Source organism: Rattus norvegicus, chromosome 11, assembly GCF_021556685.1.
Source record: "Rattus norvegicus strain SHRSP/BbbUtx chromosome 11, alternate assembly SHRSP_T2T, whole genome shotgun sequence".
In the NCBI taxonomy this organism is placed as follows: Eukaryota; Metazoa; Chordata; class Mammalia; order Rodentia; family Muridae; genus Rattus; species Rattus norvegicus.
Genome location: NC_141544.1, coordinates 93,134,668 through 93,154,741, shown reverse-complemented (window position 1 = coordinate 93,154,741; position 20,074 = coordinate 93,134,668). Strand labels below are relative to the sequence as shown.

Sequence of the window (20,074 nt, the reverse complement as noted above, 5' to 3'; positions counted from 1 at the left end):
GGAGATGACTGAGTTAGTAACAATGGAGCAGACTGCAGGAGATGACTGAGTTAGTAACAATGGAGCAGACTGCAGGAGATGATGGGGTTGGTAACAATGGAGCAGACTGCAGGAGATGACAGAGTTAGTAATAATGGAGCAGACTGCAGGAGATGACGGAGTTGGTAACAATGGAGCAGACTGCAGGAGATGACGGAGTTAGTAACAATGGAGCAGACTGCAGGAGATGATGGGGTTAGTAATAATGGAGCAGACTGCAGGAGATGATGGGGTTAGTAATAATGGAGCAGACTGCAGGAGATGACGGGGTTGGTAACAATGGAGCAGACTGCAGGAGATGATGGGGTTAGTAATAATGGAGCAGACTGCAGGAGATGACTGAGTTAGTAATAATGGAGCAGACTGCAGGAGATGACAGAGTTAGTAATAATGGAGCAGACTGCAGGAGATGACTGAGTTAGTAATAATGGAGCAGACTGCAGGAGATGACGGAGTTGGTAACAATGGAGCAGACTGCAGGAGGTGGTGGGGTTGGTAACAATGGAGCAGACTGCAGGAGATGATGGGGTTGGTAACAATGGAGCAGACTGCAGGAGATGATGGGGTTAGTAACAATGGAGCAGACTGCAGGAGATGATGGGGTTGGTAACAATGGAGCAGACTGCAGGAGATGATGGGGTTAGTAATAATGGAGCAGACTGCAGGAGATGACTGAGTTAGTAATAATGGAGCAGACTGCAGGAGATGATGGGGTTGGTAACAATGGAGCAGACTGCAGGAGATGACGGAGTTGGTAACAATGGAGCAGACTGCAGGAGATGATGGGGTTAGTAATAATGGAGCAGACTGCAGGAGATGATGGGGTTGGTAACAATGGAGCAGACTGCAGGAGATGATGGGGTTAGTAATAATGGAGCAGACTGCAGGAGATGACTGAGTTAGTAATAATGGAGCAGACTGCAGGAGATGGTGGGGTTAGTAATAATGGAGCAGACTGCAGGAGATGACAGAGTTAGTAATAATGGAGCAGACTGCAGGAGATGACTGAGTTAGTAATAATGGAGCAGACTGCAGGAGATGACTGAGTTAGTAATAATGGAGCAGACTGCAGGAGATGACGGAGTTGGTAACAATGGAGCAGACTGCAGGAGATGACTGAGTTAGTAACAATGGAGCAGACTGCAGGAGATGACAGAGTTAGTAATAATGGAGCAGACTGCAGGAGGTGGTGGGGTTGGTAACAATGGAGCAGACTGCAGGAGATGATGGGGTTGGTAACAATGGAGCAGACTGCAGGAGATGATGGGGTTAGTAACAATGGAGCAGACTGCAGGAGATGACTGAGTTAGTAACAATGGAGCAGACTGCAGGAGATGACGGAGTTGGTAACAATGGAGCAGACTGCAGGAGGTGGTGGGGTTGGTAACAATGGAGCAGACTGCAGGAGATGATGGGGTTAGTAACAATGGAGCAGACTGCAGGAGATGACTGAGTTAGTAATAATGGAGCAGACTGCAGGAGATGACAGAGTTAGTAATAATGGAGCAGACTGCAGGAGATGACAGAGTTAGTAACAATGGAGCAGACTGCAGGAGATGACGGGGTTGGTAACAATGGAGCAGACTGCAGGAGATGACTGAGTTAGTAATAATGGAGCAGACTGCAGGAGATGACAGAGTTAGTAATAATGGAGCAGACTGCAGGAGATGACAGAGTTAGTAATAATGGAGCAGACTGCAGGAGATGACAGAGTTAGTAATAATGGAGCAGACTGCAGGAGATGACTGAGTTAGTAACAATGGAGCAGACTGCAGGAGATGACAGAGTTAGTAACAATGGAGCAGACTGCAGGAGATGACGGGGTTGGTAACAATGGAGCAGACTGCAGGAGATGACGGAGTTAGTAATAATGGAGCAGACTGCAGGAGATGACTGAGTTAGTAACAATGGAGCAGACTGCAGGAGATGATGGGGTTGGTAACAATGGAGCAGACTGCAGGAGATGACAGAGTTAGTAATAATGGAGCAGACTGCAGGAGATGACAGAGTTAGTAACAATGGAGCAGACTGCAGGAGATGACGGGGTTGGTAACAATGGAGCAGACTGCAGGAGATGACAGAGTTAGTAATAATGGAGCAGACTGCAGGAGATGACAGAGTTAGTAACAATGGAGCAGACTGCAGGAGATGACGGGGTTGGTAACAATGGAGCAGACTGCAGGAGGTGGTGGGGCTCGCAGTGGATCTGTGAGCAAAGCAGGTCCGCATGTGAGATCCTGAAGTGTAACTGACTATGTGGAAGCACCTGGGAGTTGCGTGTAATGATGCGTAACATCCTCTACATCGCTCTCGTTAGTCGTTTGCTGGGTTACAGCGGGCGCTTTATGCATACATAAAGCACTGTTCGCACACCTCTTGTACCCCACTTCCTCCTCTCATTGTCTGCTTTGGCCCCAGGACAGTTTTGTTTCTACTTTCCTGTCATCTGTATGTACGTGATGTTACGCAGCTATCCAAGTCCAGAACCTAGGAGTAAGAGAACACTTGCAATGTTTGTCTTTCCTCGACTTAATTTGCTTCATATGATGCTTTCCAGCAAACTACACAACCTGTTTTTCTTTGTGCTGAGAAAATGCCAGTGAGTATGTAAACCATACTTCCTTATCCAGTCCTCTGTCGATAGAGAGCTGGATTGGTTCCATTACATCGCTGTTGTGAATATGCTGTAATAAACACTTTTCTTTTCCCAGAAAAGAGGAAGCCCCTCTCCTCGGTACCACCCCACCCTGGAACATTCAGTCCCAGCAGGACTAGGCACATCCTCTCCTGTAAGGGGAGGGGATCCAATGGCAGGACACAGAGTCAGAGAGAGCACCCACATCAGTTGTTAGGAAACCCACATGAAGACCAAGCTGCACATCTGCTACCTATGTGCAGGGGGGCCTGGGTCCAGCCCATGTGTGCTCTTTGGTTGGTGGTTCAGTCTCTGAGAGCCCCAAGGGTCCAGGTTAGATGATTCTGTTGGTCTCCCTGTGGAGTTCTATCTCCTTTGGGCTCCATAATCCTTCCCCCAACTCTTCCATAGGAGTACCCAAGCTCCATCCACTGTTTGGCTGTGGGTTTCTGCATTAATCTGAGTCAGCTGCTGGCTGGAGCCTCTCAGAGGACAGCCATGCTAGACTCCTGTCTGCAAGCGTAACAGAGTATCATTAATAGTGTCAGGCAGTGGTGCTGGCCCATGGGATAGGTCTCAAGTTGGGCCACTTATCAGCTGACTGTTCCTCAGTCTCTGCTCCATCCCCCGTCCCTACATTTTTTGTAAAGATAAATTTTATCTACAAAATTTGTTGAAAGTTTTGTGGGTAGGTTTTGTGTCCCTGTCATTCCACTGGGGTTCCTGCCTGGCTACAGGAGGTGACCTCTTGAGGTTCCATATCCCCACTGCTATATGTCACAGCTATTGTCACCCCCATTTATTCTTGGGAGCCTTCCTTATCCCAGGTCTCTGTTACATCCTGGAGATGCAAACCACCTCCCCGCCCCTGTGAGTTGGAGATTTCCATTCATTCTCATGGCCATCTGCTCATGTCTCCTGTCTCTCTCCACACTTGATCCTGAAACTCCTCATTTCCCTCCCCCTTTTCTCCCCCCCCCAGTACCCTACCTCTCTCTCTGCTTCCTAAAACTATTTTATTCCCCCTTCTAAGAGAGATTCAAGCACCCTCAACCAAGCCTTCTTTCTTGTTCAGCTTCTTTGGTTCTGTGGAGTGGAGTGTGGATTTATTTTATGGCTGATATCCACTTATAAAGTGATTATATACCATACATGCCCTCTTGAGACTGGGTTACCTCAGTCAGGATGATATACTCAAGTTCCATCCATTTGGCTACAAAATTCTTTGTTTTTGACAGCTGAATAGTATTCCATTGTGTAGATGTACCACATTCTATTTATCCATTCTCTAGTTGAGGGACATCTACGTTGTTTCCAGCTTCTGGCTATCACAAATGAAGCTGCTATGAACGTAGTGGAGCAGCGTCTTTGTGGGATGGTAGAGCATCTTATGAGTATGTGCCCAGGAGTGGTATAGCTGGGTCCTGAGGTAGAACTATTCCCAGTTTCCAGAGAGACCACCAAACGATTTCCACAGTGACTGTACAAGCTTGCACTCCCGCCAGCAGCGGAGGAGTGTTCCCCTTGCTCTGTGTCCTCACCAGCATGCACTGTCACTTGAGTGTTTGATCTTAGCTATTCTGACAGGCGTAAGACGGAGTCTCAGGGTTGTTTTGATTTGCGTTCCCCGATGACTAAGGACTTTGAGCATTTCTTTAAGTGCTTCTCTGCCACTCAAAACTCCTCCATTGAGAATTTTCTGTTTAGCTCTTTACCCCATTTTTAAATCGGGTCATTTGGGTTGTCACAGAGTCTAACTTGAGGGCTTTGTTCATTTCACATTATTAATTAATTTATTAATATTAGCCCTGCGTTGATAGAGGGTTGGTAAAGATCCCTCTGTAGGTGCTGCTTTGTCTTATTGAGAACGCTTTAGTCCATTGGCCCTTTTATTGATTGGCAGTTTGGGTTTCTTAATGTTTATTTTTGCAGTTTTAAGAATATACATTTCACTATTTTTTTCCTTGCCATGTCAACACTCCAGGTTTTAAATGAAGTTCTTTAATTTACTTTGAATCGATTTTGTGTAGACTAAGAAATATGGATTCAGTTTCATTTTTCTGCAGGCGGGGATCCAGTTTAGCTAGCAACATTTGTTAAATAGGACAGCTTTTGTTCAGCGTACGTGGGCCCTCTAAAATGTCCCACTGGTCTGTGTGTCTGTTGTAGTGCCAGAGCCATGCTGCGAGTGTCACTCCAGCTCTGACGGATCGTTTGAGGTCAGGTGTCGTGAAATCTTGGCAGTGCGTTCTGTTTAGCATTGCTTTGGGTATCCGTTGTCTCCTGTGTTTCGTATGATTCTTAGGGTTCAGGGGAACCCTAAGTTCTGTGAGGAGGTCTGTGGAGCTTTGCTGGAATCATGTTGGATCTGCAGTACTTCTGACAAGATAGCCATTTTTCAACATTAGTTCTCTCATCGAGCTCTCCTGAGTTGGGATGTTCTTTCTCAGGAAACCTATTGGCATATATAAAGCCATTGCTTTTTAATATGTTGATTTTATATATTGCAACTTTCCTGAAAAGTCGGTCAGATCTCTATGTAGAGGGAAAAGCTGTTAGGAACTCTCTGTTTAGTGTAATGTTAGACGCAGGTTTATTGCATATAGCTTTTTGCTTGTGTGTGTGTGACTTGTACGTGTGTCCTTGTCTTGTTTTGCTGTCAAGGAAATACCGGCCTCTTAGAATGACTTCTGTTGTGTTCCTTCCCTTCCTGATGGTGGGACAGTTTTGGAAGTCTTGGTAGGACTTGTTCTGTAGCTTGATAGGACTCAGACTGATGCCATCTGGTCTGGGCTCCTCTGTGTGGAACTTTTCGTCACTGCTTCAGTCACATTGTTATGGGCCTGTGTAACTGTTGGTATCATATGGCTTTAATTTTGGCAAGTTATGTAAGTTAGAAATTAACATATTACTTTTGGATTTTTTTCCAGCTTTAGGAAATTTAAGTTTTCAAAGCATTCCCTTATGATTTCTGTTTTTCCCTGGGGTCTATTGTGACCTCTCATTTTACTTCTAATGTGGGTCTTCTCTCTCTTTTTGTTTGGTTTAGTTTTGCTGATGATCTGTTAGTCTTCAGAGAACTCCCTCTCTTTAAAAGTTAACTCCGTATGTTGTCCTTTTTTTTTTTTTTTTTTTTTTTATTAACTTGAGTATTTCTTATATACATTTCGAGTGTTATTCCCTTTCCCGGTTTCCGGGCAAACATCCCCCTCCCCCCTCCCCTTCCTTATGGGTGTTCCCCTCCCAACCCTCCCCCCATTGCCGCCCTCCCCCCATAGTCTAGTTCACTGGGGGTTCAGTCTTAGCAGGACCCAGGGCTTCCCCTTCCACTGGTGCTCTTACTAGGATATTCATTGCTACCTATGGGGTCAGAGTCCAGGGTCAGTCCATGTATAGTCTTTAGGTAGTGGCTTAGTCCCTGGAAGCTCTGGTTGCTTGGCATTGTTGTACTTTTGGGGTCTCGAGCCCCTTCAAGCTCTTCCAGTTCTTTCTCTGATTCCTTCAATAGGGGACCTATTCTCAGTTCAGTGGTTTGCTGCTGGCATTCGCCTCTGTATTTGCTGTATTCTGGCTGTGTCTCTCAGGAGCGATCTACATCCGGCTCCTGTCGGTCTGCACTTCTTTGCTTCATCCATCTTGTCTAATTGGGTGGCTGTATATGTATGGGCCACATGTGGGGCAGGCTCTGAATGGGTGTTCCTTCAGTCTCTGTTTTAATCTTTGCCTCTCCCTTCCCTGCCAGGGGTATTCTTTTTCCTCATTTAAAGAAGGAGTGAAGCATTCACATTTTGATCATCCGTCTTGAGTTTCGTTTGTTCTAGGGATCTAGGGTAATTCAAGCATTTGGGCTAATAGCCACTTATCAATGAGTGCATACCATGTATGTCTTTCTGTGATTGGGTTAGCTCACTCAGGATGATATTTTCCAGTTCCAACCATTTGCCTACGAATTTCATAGACTCGTTGTTTTTGATAGCTGAGTAATATTCCATTGTGTAGATGTACCACATTTTCTGTATCCATTCCTCTGTTGAAGGGCATCTGGGTTCTTTCCATTTTCTGGCTATTATAAATAAGGCTGCGATGAACATAGTGGAGCACGTGTCTCTTTTATATGTTGAGGCATCTTTTGGGTATATGCCCAAGAGAGGTATAGCTGGATCCTCAGGCAGTTCAATGTCCAATTTTCTGAGGAACCTCCAGACTGATTTCCAGAATGGTTTTACCAGTCTGCAATCCCACCAACAATGGAGGAGTGTTCCTCTTTCTCCACATCCTCGCCAGCATCTGCTGTCACCTGAGTTTTTGATCTTAGCCATTCTCACTGGTGTGAGGTGAAATCTCAGGGTTGTTTTGATTTGCATTTCCCTTATGACTAAAGATGTTGAACGTATGTTGTCCTTTTAATGTCTATTCCATTGGTTTCCACTATGAATTATATTGCTGTTTCGCCTTTTGTTGAACGTGAACTTGTTTTCTCAAGTGTCTGGAGCAGTGGTTCTTGTGGGGTCGAGATCTGCATATCGGGTGTTTATATCGCAATTCGTAACAGTAGGAAAATTACAGTTATGCAGTAGCAATGAAAATAATTTTATAGTTTTATAGTTTTATAGCACAACACGAGGAACTGTATGGAACTGTATAGAAGATTCTGAGGACAAGAGGCCCTTGGAAAAATATCTGTAAAACCCTACGGCCAAAGACTGCTGGCACAGACTTTGGCCATAGTGAGAAATTAAGCTGATACTTATCTGGAAGCTCCCTCCCTGCTGCCAGTCTTCACAGTGCCCGAAAGTGCTGTGCAGTCACTGGGGAGAAATGGCATCAGTGGTGCTACCCTGAAGTGAACTCGTTGAGCTATAATGACAAGCGTCACTCTAAGACAGTGCTTACTGGTTCCACGGTGCTCATCTGCTTTTAGACTGTGCTTAAGGCCTATTGCACAGAAGGGGACTCATGCCTGGCCAACCACCTGTACAGGTCATAGGCTCTAGGAAAACAAAACAAAATTATTACCATTTTGCTAAAAGGACGTACCATTCAACTGCCTTCTAAATCCCTAAGCTTATCCCCAGATTGGTACAGCTCTAGTCCCTCAGCAGAGAAGTTTTGGTTTTGGTTTTTGGATGATGGTTAATACAGAGACTCCCAAAAGAGCAGAGAATGAAGGACTAGAATTGACAGCTGCAAACAGGACATCTCAACCACACCCAAGGCTGAGGAAACCTGCAGAGGAGCAGCAGGAACAGTGCAAAGCCAGAGGGCAGGGCAGGCTCCTGCAGACCAGTGGCTTCCGGACAGGACTGCTGCGCTCAGGAACACACAGCAGCTCTCACTACCTGAGCAAGATGTGCACAAGATCAAGCCAACCGTCATGAGGCCCCGCCCCCAGCTGAGGAGCTGCTGGCTGCCAATGGCTGATGTCTGACGGTAGAAGGAGAATCAGTGGTCTCCAGGGCTGTGGACCCTGGTGTGTTGTCCTTGCTCCACTGGATGGATGACCCGACACCCAAGCATATGGAGGCAGTATTAATGGGAAATTAGTCGTTAAAAAAGACAACTGAAAAAGGAAGCCAGAGGAGTGAACATGAGGTAGGAAGGGATACGTGGTAGAGAAAGTATGAGAGGGGATTCAAGGGGATAGATGTTACAGAACACATTGTATGCATGTAAAAATTATCAAAGTTCATAACAAGAGAGATCTCAAATAATGATGTATCCTAAAGCCTTATGAATAGTAAGTAGGGAAAAGAGACAAAGTATCAGTGAAACGAAGAGTTAGTTGCTTGTTTTTTTTTTTTAAATGAACAAAATCAACAAACTTTTAATCAAACTAACAAGAAGAAAAGACAGTCCATATTAATGGAAGTCAGAGGTGAACAAGAGACGAAAGACCAAGAAGATTCAGGATCATCACAACATAATGTACAACTGGTACTTCTACCAAACTTTGCAGATCTAAGACCAGTTTCTATAGACCTGTATGATCTACCAGAGTTAAGCCAAGATGACATAGACGAGTTAAATAGATGTAATAAGAGGTGAGCCCAAAACCGTAGTGACAGAATCTTCCAGTTAAATTCAGGACCAGGGATCACTGCTCAATGAGCCCCACTGGCATAATCTAGACAGGTCTTCCAAACAAAGCTTTTCAAGAACAGCATAGACCAACTGGATTTAACATAGGCATAGAACGCTCCACGTGATAGGCAGGACACATCCACTCTTCTTACAGACACACGGAGCCTTCTTTAGAACTGGTCACATCGTGGGTCACAAAGCAAACCTTAACAGTGGCTCGGAGCCAAGCCCAATGACCGGCGTTAGTTCTCTGGAATTCACATGGTAGAAGGAAAAAACTAATTCCTACGATCTGTCCTCTGACCTCCCGACGTGCACCATGGTATTTACGTGCCATACACTCTAAATCTAAAATTTTTAAAAATGCCCCTGTCCTCCCTCCCCCAAATACTCCTCGCATCTCATCAGCCTAGAGCATAACTAGAACTCAGCATGAAGGCCAACCTTGGCCACCACATGAGAATGTCCAGGCCGAGTGACAGACTTCTGAATGAACACTCACTGAGGACACTAAACAAGTTCTATGACCCAATGAAAGTCGCAGCGGAGTCTGCTGCAAACCTCTGGAAAATAGCCAAGACAGACCTAAGAGAAAAGTTCATAGGTATGATGCTTGCATAAAAAGAAAAGAGAGATTGGCCAGGCGGCGGTGAGGTATGATTTTAATCCCAGCACTTGGGAAGCAGAGGCAGGTGGATCTGAGTTCAAGACCAGCCCGGTCTGCAGAGGGAGTTCTAGCCCAGCTAGGGCTACACAGACAACTTGTTTTTGAGAAGAGGGAGAGGGGAGATGGAGAGGATGAGGGAAAGAGACAGAGAGAGTCAGAGAGAAGTGTGGGAGGGAGGGGAAGAGAACTTGGTCACCTTAATGAAGTGCTTCAATACCAGTGGTTTTCAACCTTCCTAACGAAGGGCTTTTTCCTCTGTAGTAGACTGAACTCACACCGCTGAGGAAAGGGGGTGCTGCTAGCACTGTGGGAATCTCAGCTCTTCAGGGCACCCGACTTTGGATACTGTTCTCTAGGGCCCCCTACTGGCCTGTTGGCTAACCTCAGTATTAGCTAGACTAGCCAGGAATGAGGAAACCAGAAGTAGAAAACCAGGGAACTATGGGAGATGCTGGGAGCAACAGGGTTTTACAGATAGGCAGAGCAGCCCCTCCCTCCAGCTCTCTGAGAGCCAGGTCTACAATGTTTTCCACCTTCGTTTCTTCCTTTTCTGTTCTTAAGAAAACCTGTGGGCTGGAGAGTTGGCTCAGTGGTTAAGAGCACTGGCTGTTCTTCCAGAGGTCCTGAGTTCAATTCCCAGCAACCACATGGTGGCTCTTGGTCATCTGTAATGGGATCTGATGCCCTCTTCTGGTGTGTCTGAAGACAGCTACAGAGTACTCATATAGATAAAATAAATCTTTAAAAATGGAAGAAAGAAAGAAAGAAAGAAAGAAAGAAAGAAAGAAAGAAAAGTAAACCCTTAAAAAAATCCCTAGCTGCCCCCCCCAATTCCTCCATGAAATAACTATCTACACAAGCATTCTGGAGAACAGGAGAAATAAAACATTTTGAACTGAAGGCATCTTGCTTGTATATATCACAACAGAATGGCCTTTGGCCCACTTAATTAGATCTTCATATATATACATATATGAGAATATATATATGAGAATGAATATATTCATTCACATATATAGTATACATATTTGGCTTAATACTACTGAGTTGTTTTTAATTGGAGTATGTTGTAAACAGCATTTTAAAGGAACACATTCTCTAGCTGAATTTTTATATTTTTCTTTCTTTCCCCAAATCCTTTAAGTTATCCTTATTATATAATAATTCTGCCAGTAGACTTAAATGACCCACCAAGATACTAGTGTCACGTGGCATCTATATTTGGAAAGGTCAGATGGTTGGAGGAGTTAATCCTCCAGAAAAAGGTGCTTTTCTGCATGGAGGCACCAGCTTAGGAGAGTTTTTTTTTTTTGTTTTTTTTTTTTTTTTTGTGGATTCATATAAACTATTTAATTAAAACCAGTCAAGGCAGAAAACAAGCGATGGGCAGGCAGAAGAGGAACAAGACACCTGAGTCTGCTCACAGACTCATTTGTCTGGGAAATATCCTCTTCCATTTCTCTGCCCACCAGCTGCTGCCCAGAGCCCTCCCCACCCCTCCCCCTGGGTTCTGTTGACCACCAGTTCCTGCAGGACTCCTGACGGGCTGGCATCTATGCAGAGGGCATACTTGAAGGACACCACAAAAGGACACCGGTGGCCTTTGTAAGGACATGAGCTTTGTGGAGTCCAGAGAACATGCAAGAGAATTTATATTCAAAGCTCTTCCCCAGTGTGAATTTCCTGTAGACGTTGATTTGGCTTTTGTTAATATCTTTGAGGGCTCTGAAATATATAATAGGGCTTTTCTCGTAAGAAAACTCTCACATCAAATGGCATGTTGTATTTTTAAGTCTTCAATCAAGATAAAGTAAAAACTGAACATGGGTAACTTTGCCAAGAAGCAAAATATAGATTATGGAAATGCTTCTGGGTTGCCACTGGAACTGTCGGTAGTTCTGGGGCTATCTTTGAAGGGACATCTGAAGATACCAATTCCCAAAGTTAAATAAAAGTTAGAACATAATAGATGCTCTTGAACTTTTCCATACAAAATGCAGTCCTCTGTAGTGAGTCCCCTGTGGGAAATGGTTGTGAACATGTTCAGCCTTGTCTCCCCTCTGCTAGGATGTTGCCAGAAGCCCAGAATCGACATTGAACCCCCCCTCCCTCCCTCTCTGTCCCTCCTCCTCCCTCCTCTCCCCCATGCATGCAGCCTGTGTACGTTTATGTATTTAGAGGGAGATTGCTCTGGTTACTCTTTTCTAACTCAAACATTTCCCCTCACTTTGTTTCTTAGCGAATAGCTTTATCAACTTACTAATTCATTTAGTAATTTCAGCTGAAGCCTGTTGAACACGGCGACTGGTACGGAAGATCGAGTAGTGACTACCACAGAGCCCTGGCATCAAAGAGCTTACTCTCCCAGCAGGGACAGACTGAAATGCAGGCATATGCTTCATCGGGGTCCCGAGAGGTTACCTGCTTTCACTTTCCGACCCACTGCCCTTCCATCTTCTCAGTCATTCCACACAGAATCAGGCAGTCCTCAGGATCCACAGAGCCAGGCATGAGGGTGCGTATCTGTAGTGTGGGCTACCTTGGGGGCCAGGGCAGGAGGCTAACTTGACCTCACAAATTTAAGGCCAGCCTGGGCAACCCGGTAAGAGAACATATCAAAATAAGTGAGCAAAATCTGCAGGTGCACACCCTCATGTGCACACCCCTCCTATATGGCCTTCTTAATGCCTGTGTCCACCCTCAGCAAGTAAAGCATGACCGCTGTCCCCCTCCTCTCACAGCTCTTCTTCCCCCACCACCCACAGCAAAATCCGGACTCTGGTATCCACAGGGCTTTCCTGACCTGGCCTGGCCCATCTCTCCAGTGTGCTGGGCGTCCTTCCATCTGTCCTCCTCCGTCTTGAGCAGCACTGAGCAGCTCAAAGGATGCCCTAGTTCCATCCCTCTCTCTGTGTCTGTGTCCTCTTTCTCCCATACTGAGTCCTTGAACACAGCTCGCCCACAGGTAGGTAAATGCTGTGAAGATGCCTTGTAAAGATTTCTGGGCTGGAGAGATGGCTCAGCGGTTAAGAGCACCCGACTGCTCTTCCAGAGGTCATGAGTTCAATTCCCAGCAACCACATGGTGGCTCACAACCATCTGTAAAAGAGATCTGATGCCCTCTTCTGGTGTATCTGAAGACAGCTACAGTGTACTTATATATAATAAATAAAATAAATCTTTAAAAAAAAAAAAGATTTCTGTTTAGAAAGCACTTTAAAATGATAGAAAACTATCCGTCTTAGCATTCAGAATAGGAAAAGTGACTCTAAGCAGGAGACAGGGAAGAAGCCAGTTAAACACTTGCACGTCTAATTGAATCCCAATCTGCAAGCCCAGCCGCGTAAATGAAGACGGGGAAGATGTGCGTTGACAGTGCGCACTGGTCAGAGAGAATGTGGGCGTGGCTACCCAGCTGAGCTTGCTCAGCATCCTTGGTGGCTTTGCCCTTTGTGCCGCACACGTCTGACACAGTGACAGCTGGCATGTTAGTGCCACATACTGAAGTTCCATAAACTTTGCCGTTTTTAACCCTCCTTGCAAATACTTAGGTTTCTCCACTTTGCAATGAAAAGGGTTCGTTAAGGTTCTTCTCTTCTGCTGTGAGCAGACTCAGGTGTCTTGTTCCTCTTCTGCCTGTTCATCGCTTGTTCTCTGCCTTGCCTGGTTTTAATTAGATAGTTTATATGAATCCACAAAAAAAAAAAACCAAACCAAAAAAACCCAAAAAACTGGGTGTCTGACTTGTCTCCCCACGTAAAGGCGCCTGTTCCCAAGACTGACAACCTGAATTCAGCCCCTAGAACTCACATGTGAAAGGGGAGATTTCCACAGGTTATCCTCTGACCATCCCTCCCAAACACACACACACACACACACACGCACACACACACGAATGCACACGAACGCATGCACACACACGCATTTACATGCACGCGCATGCACACACACTCGTGCACACACACAAACACATGCACGTATGCACACACGCGCGCATGCGCGTACTCACACACATGCACACGCATGCACACACACGAATGCACACGAACGCATACACACACGCATTTACATGCACGCGCATGCACACACGCATGCACACACACTCGTGCACACACAAACACATGCATGTATGCACACGCGCGCGCATGCGAGTACTCACACACACATGCACACACACACATGCACACGCATGCACACACACACACACACACTAGTGACTGCCCTTTATTTAGCAAGATCTCTTTCAGTGATCAGATTCTGAGTACAAATAGCACGATGAGAGCCTGTGGCATCATCATGGGGCCGTTCCCTCCTGCGCCTGATCTGTCCACACCATGCTCACTGCACTGGGCTGTCTGCACTGTGCTCTTCTGAGTCAAGCACTGTCTGATAGAATGTGTCCTGTCCCCAGCGCACTCTGTCTTTATAGATCCAGGCTCTGACTTGTACCCACCTGCTTTCCGAAGACCTTCCTTCAGCATTTCTTGTAGAGCAGACGTGTCAGCAATGTATTCCCTCAATTTTTCTTTGTCTGGGAAAATATTCCCTTTTAGCCTTTAAGAGCCAGTTTTGCTGAATTACAGACTTTCCGGTTGTTTTCGCTTTTCCCTTCAGCACTTTAACACTGTTCCCCGCGGCTTGCAGTGCTTGAGGACGTCTAATGAACTTCCTCTCCCACCTGCATCTCTAGGGTCTTCCCTCTGCCCTCCCCTCTGCTGGTGGGGCCTGGTGCTCCATGGTTTACCATTCATTTTGGAAAATTAAGTTACCATTTATTTTTTCCTATGTTCTTTCTCCTTCTCACAGTTCCATTATGTGTATTTATTCTTCGGGGCCTTACTATACAATTCTTGGATATTCTGTCCTTCCTTTTCTTCATTTACCTTTTAGCAAATGAAGTTTGGAGATGTCTGTGGACAGACATCTGCCCTCAGCTGTGTCTAGACTGTTGATAAGCACACCAGAGGCTGTCTTCATCTCTGTATTACTTTCCTCTCCTCAGTTTCCATTGTATCTCAGATGTGTGTTCATCTGCCTGCGTTATTCTCTCCTTGCTTGCCTACATTTCCTCTCAGAGCTCTCACTGTGTTAGTTCGCACCCCAGCATCTCTGTCGTCTGCCTTCGCTGCTTGCCGCACCTCTTCAAACCGCATTGCTTTGTCTCCTCACGTCTTATACTTTTGGAATGAAAGCTAGACATCTCTATGCAAAAGAAACTAGAGAGAATAGACCTTCAAATTTAGGGTTTTATGTTCATGTGGCTAAGAGTGTGTTTACTGTTTGCTGTAATGCCTGAGGCTGGAATCTTTCCCCAGGTCCCAACCCCCAGCCCTCCTACCCTTGCATTTCCCTGAAGACTGCTTCTTGAGGAAAGTTGGAGACACTGGTTTCCCTGTCCTATTCCCTTGTTTCTGTGAAAGGGCCTGTTGCTGTGGTGGGAGGGTGCACGGCAGGCACAGTGATCTTCATTTAGCTCTTAGCTTTTGCGCTCCTGTCCTCAGCCTCTTCAGAGTGTCAGCCTTTCTCTCCCAGAGCCGTCCGTGAGACAGGAAGGCTGGAGTTGGCTGTTGTGCTTCTTGGCATCAGTTAAGCACTGGGGAAGCTCCAGTCCATGCACCTCTCTGGAGAGGTGTGCTAGTGTCCTGGCAGTGATAACAGATCCAGAACAGCAGCTCTAGACACTCACTGTCTCACCGCTTGAGGCCTTAGGACTCACATGGCATGAGGTAGTGAGTGTGATGTAGTCCTGTCCATCATGTCAGGGGGGCCTGTTGAGAGAGAAGAGCGAACTGTGTGTATTTGGAAGCATCTGCTTCTCTCCTCCCCCTGCTAGAAGCAGGAGTCCTTCATGGTGAGAACCAATGAGCTTCCTGCAGGTAGACTTAGAGGCAGAGGAGCCCTTGATGCTTGAACCCACACACTTGTCCACAATACTCCTCCAGCAGTTGTTACTCAGGGTGTGCTGTTTTCCTAAGCTATCAATGCTCTCTGCATTGTGTCCATTTGTGGTTTTCTGTGGTGGCCTCCATTTGGTATAAAGAGAAGCTATATGATGAGAGGTGGGAGCTAAAGCTGCCCGTTTCTAAGGACGAGGTGTAGAATGTGACAGGAGTCAGGCTGTCTTGCAGAGTGTCAGCTTGATTTCCTGTACGATCCAGGGTGACACTGCCCCCATGGCATGGGCTTACCATATTAATCATTATTTAAGAAAATGTCCCACAGGCTTGCCACAGGCCAGTCTGGTGGAGGCATTTTCTCAGTCGACTTTCCCAAAGACCATACACAGCATGTGCTAAATTAATGAAAAAGCAGCCAGAGAGTGGTGTCACTGGAGCTGGAAAGGGAAGCATGCTAGGGACTCTTGCAAAGACTAGAGGTCATTCGTTACTATAGCGACTCATAGTGCTTGATGTCTAAACTGACTTGGGTCTTACGTCTTTTAGAATGAAGTTTAACTCTTGCTAGTTACTCCACGCGAGCTGAGACTTATTCCGTGCCTCAGACATATGGAATAGTTCGCTTGAGTACTTGAAGCACAATAGGCATTTTTATCTCTTAAAGGTGACCTTGTTTCAGCACAATGTGCCCCTTACCTGTACCCTTTGATTATAGGTGTGCTCAGGGGGGCTTTACTCAGGAGTCTCTTGCCTTGTCCCTTCAGGGAACGTGTCCACATCAGTCAGGAATCCCTGCAGATCCCACCTTGCGTTACAGAGCAGTTCATTGAGCTCCTGTGCCAGTTCAGTCCTGACCAAGTCATAGAGACACTGCAAGTCCTCGACTGCTACCATCTGGAGGAAACTATTCAGGTAAGGCCGCCTGAAGGCACAAGACAATGTGACCTGTTTTGAAGTCTCCCCCTTTCACGGGCATAGGGATACCCGGGTGTGAAGTTCCCAGTGAGTGCTGGTACCCAGGGTGCAGTCATCATTGCTACAGTCAGATGCTTTCAAACAGCTCTGTCAGGTTTTATAGGAATTCTAGCCAACCTGGGAAAGGGAACGCGGCAAGTTCCTGGTACAAACTGTTGTGGTCAAGTAGTCCAGGTGCGCCAAGGAATTCGAAGGCTGCAGAAAAGCCCAGCAGCTTCAGAGCGCTCCATGCCTTGATATTTTTTGGGGTGTGTGTGTGTGTGTGTGTGTGTGTGTGTGTGTGTGCGCGCGCGCGCGCGCGTGCGTGTGCATATGTTTAGGCATATATTATGAGGCTAGTATGTTTTCCCATTTAAAATTTGAGGATAACATTATGTCTTCTTCCCTTTGCTCTTAACAAATAGTGATCCTTGGGGTTGGGGATTTGGCTCAGTGGTAGAGCGCTTGCCTAGGAAGCGCAAGGTCCTGGGTTCGGTCCCCAGCCCCGAAAAAAAGAAAAAAGAAAAAAACAAATAGTGACCCATATTTTCTGCATCCACTTTCCGAGGTGCCTCCATATTTTAGAAATGTTGACTTACGAAACATTTCAGGTACTTAGAAATGTGCACAGTATCAGCTCCGTGCGTTCCCACCGAGTAAATTTCAGTGCATTTGAACATCGCCTTATTTAATAGACAAAGCTCCTTTGTCTGCCCTCTCTCCTTCCTTTTCCTCTGAGGTCACTATCAACCAAATGTTCTAAGCATATGCTGGGGGCACTCGTAGATGACCTGTGACACACACGGCCTGTGCACCCAGGTTGGCCATGCCTGCTAGAGTGGCTTGGTGCTGAAGTTTGCAGTACTCCCAACTGCCTCTGTTCCCATGCATCCAGTATTCCTGTGCTTCTGTTCTCATCAGTGTTCACACGCACACACACGCACACACACACACACACACACGCACACACACACACACACCATTTCCAACTGCCTCTGTTCCCATGCATCCAGTATTCCTGTGCTTCTGTTCTCATCAGTGTTCACACGCACACGCACACACACACGCACACACACACGCACACACACACGCGCACACACACGCACACACACCATTTCCAACTGCCTCTGTTCCCATGCATCCAGTATTCCTGTGCTTCTGTTCTCATCAGTGTTCACACGCACACACACGCACACACAGGCACACACACACGCACATCATTTCCCCATAGCTTTGAGGATTCCTAATTTTTTTAATCAATCAAAAAACACTTTTACTTAACACATTTGGTATGTTCCATTTCGATGGTATGATGGTGTCACTGGTTGGTATTCACACGGGCACCATTTTTTCCACTATGTTTTGCTGTCACTCACTTGTAGACACGCCTGTCTGGTTTCTGCATCCCGTGCTCTTCGCCAGCTGTGTAATAGAAGCGCTTCCTTCCTCACTCCGCTTTGGTGCATCTTTACTACGGCTTTTACCTCTGTTCCGATTTGTCACTATCCAAAAGCGTAAGCGTATGTGTCTGCTATTTCCATCCCTGTTTTCGTGATACAAAAGGTTTCCCTTCTCCCTCTATAGAGTTTAACCTCTCACATTTTGGGCTTCATTCATTCCATCTGTAGACTGATCAAGGGAAAGGCTTATCTCTTCCACCGTGCATGATGCTAAGTGCCTGGCGTTTACGATGTTTTATCATCTTTTCCTCACTGATTATGAAAAATAATTATTATCATTTGTATATGTGTTTGTGTGTATGTATATACATACACATTTATGTATACACACATAAACACGCACATGCGCACATATATATAGATATGCATATGTTTCTGTATGTATACCCACATATATAAACACACACACATATATATGCACATATATATACACATACACATGCATAGATCTCTGTATACACACATATATAAACACACACATGCACACACACACATATATAAACACACACATGCACACACACACATTTATATATGCACATATATACACATACACATGCATAGATCTCTGTGTGTATACACACATATATAAACACACACACGCACAGACACACACACATATATAAACACACACATGCATACACACACACATATATATGCACATATATACACACATACACATGCATAGATTTCTGTGTGTATACACACATATATAAACACACACACGCACACACACATACACACATATATATATGCACATATATATACACACACACATGCATAGATCTCTGTGTGTATATACACTCACTATATACCACAGTACACATGTAGATGCCAGAGACACCCTTCAGGAGTTGCTTTCCTTCTCCTACTGCGGGATCTAGGGATTGAACTCGGGTCATCAGCTTTCAGGCAGTGCTTTTAACACTGAACCATCAGCTCCCTGACTCTCTGAGCTTAGCTATGATGAAACCATGGAAGCTTAGCTATGATGAAACCATGACCAAAGGAACTCTGGGAGGAAAGGGTTTATTCAGATGATGCTTCCTTATTCTAGGACAGGAACTCAAATGGCGCTGGAAGCTGGAGGCAGGAGCTGACGCAGAGGTCGTGGAGGGGTGCTGCTTACCTAGGACTTGCTCAGCCTGCCTTCTTGTGTCGAGTTGACATAAAAAAAAACTATCCAGCATACCGTCTTCACTGACTGAACACCATACTTTGTTGTGTTAAACTCTGCACACGTGGATCTGTCTGTGGTCTCTTCTTTCCTTTGGTTGTCTTTCCCTGTATGCCCACCACATATTTTAGTCCACACAGTTTGACAGAAGACCTATCATTTGGGGAAAGCCTCGTCCCCTCCCTTACTTGATAAAACCCCATATGCTTCCCTTCCCCACCAGCTCTGTGTCACTTAGGATCACAATACCAAGTCTCTCTGAAAGCTTGTGGTGCTTCAATTGTAAAACGCATTGAACTGCATCAATGCAGGGAGAACGGACAGCTCTGTGGACCTGATTCTTCACATTCAGAAACTTGCCTTTCTGTAACATTTCTGTAAGGCTTGTTTTGCTGTTTTGTTTGGTTTGGTTAAGATGAGTCTCGCTGTGTATCTCTAGTTACCCTGGAACCTGATGTGTAGAACAGGCCGGTCTCGGAGTCATGGAGATTCTGCCTCTGCCTCCAGAGTGCCGTGATCATAAAGGCAGGCACCACCATGCCTGGCTCTCTAAGGACATATTTGTTGTTTGCTGCTATGACATTAAAATATGAGAGCTCATTTAAGCTGGTTTGTACTTAGCAACCAACTAAATTCTTTCTGTCCTCGAAAGTGAGCCTTGCACTAGCAGGCCGTCCTGGAAAGTGAGCCTTGCACTAGTAGCCTGTCCTGGAAAGTGAGCCTTGTACCAGCAGGATGTCCTGGAAAGTGAGCCTTGCACTAGCAGGCCGTCCTGGAAAGTGAGCCTTGCACTAGCAGGCCGTCCTGGAAAGTGAGCCTTGCACTAGTAGCCTGTCCTGGAAAGTGAGCCTTGTACCAGCAGGGTGTCCTGGAAAGTGAGCCTTGCACTAGCAGGCCGTCCTGGAAAGTGAGTCTTTCACTAACAGACATCCTGGAAAGTGAGCCTTGAACTAGCAGGCCGCCCTGGAAAGTGAGCCTTGCACTAGCAGGCCATCCTGGAAAGTGAGCCTTGAACTAGCAGGCCGCCCTGGAAAGTGAGTCTTTCACTAACAGACCATCCTGGAAAGTGAGCCTTGCACTAGCCGGCTGTCCTGGAAAGTGATTTTCACTAAACCCCCGTAAGTTAATATGTGCTCTTTTCAGTCATCTTGTTCCAGTGCTTTATGT

The 20,074-nt window shown here is 45.9% G+C and overlaps 1 protein-coding gene across 4 annotated transcripts in view; it reads left to right on the top strand.

The window, feature by feature from the left end:
• Nucleotides 1–20,074, top strand: part of Vps8 (VPS8 subunit of CORVET complex) — a 223,458-nt gene that overhangs the window by 131,803 nt on the left and 71,581 nt on the right. For all 4 annotated transcript variants that reach the window (XM_087575759.1, XM_087575760.1, NM_001427620.1 and 1 more), the window contains 1 exon segment: nucleotides 16,084–16,231. In XM_087575759.1, coding sequence (XP_087431885.1) covers nucleotides 16,084–16,231 — 148 coding nt within the window.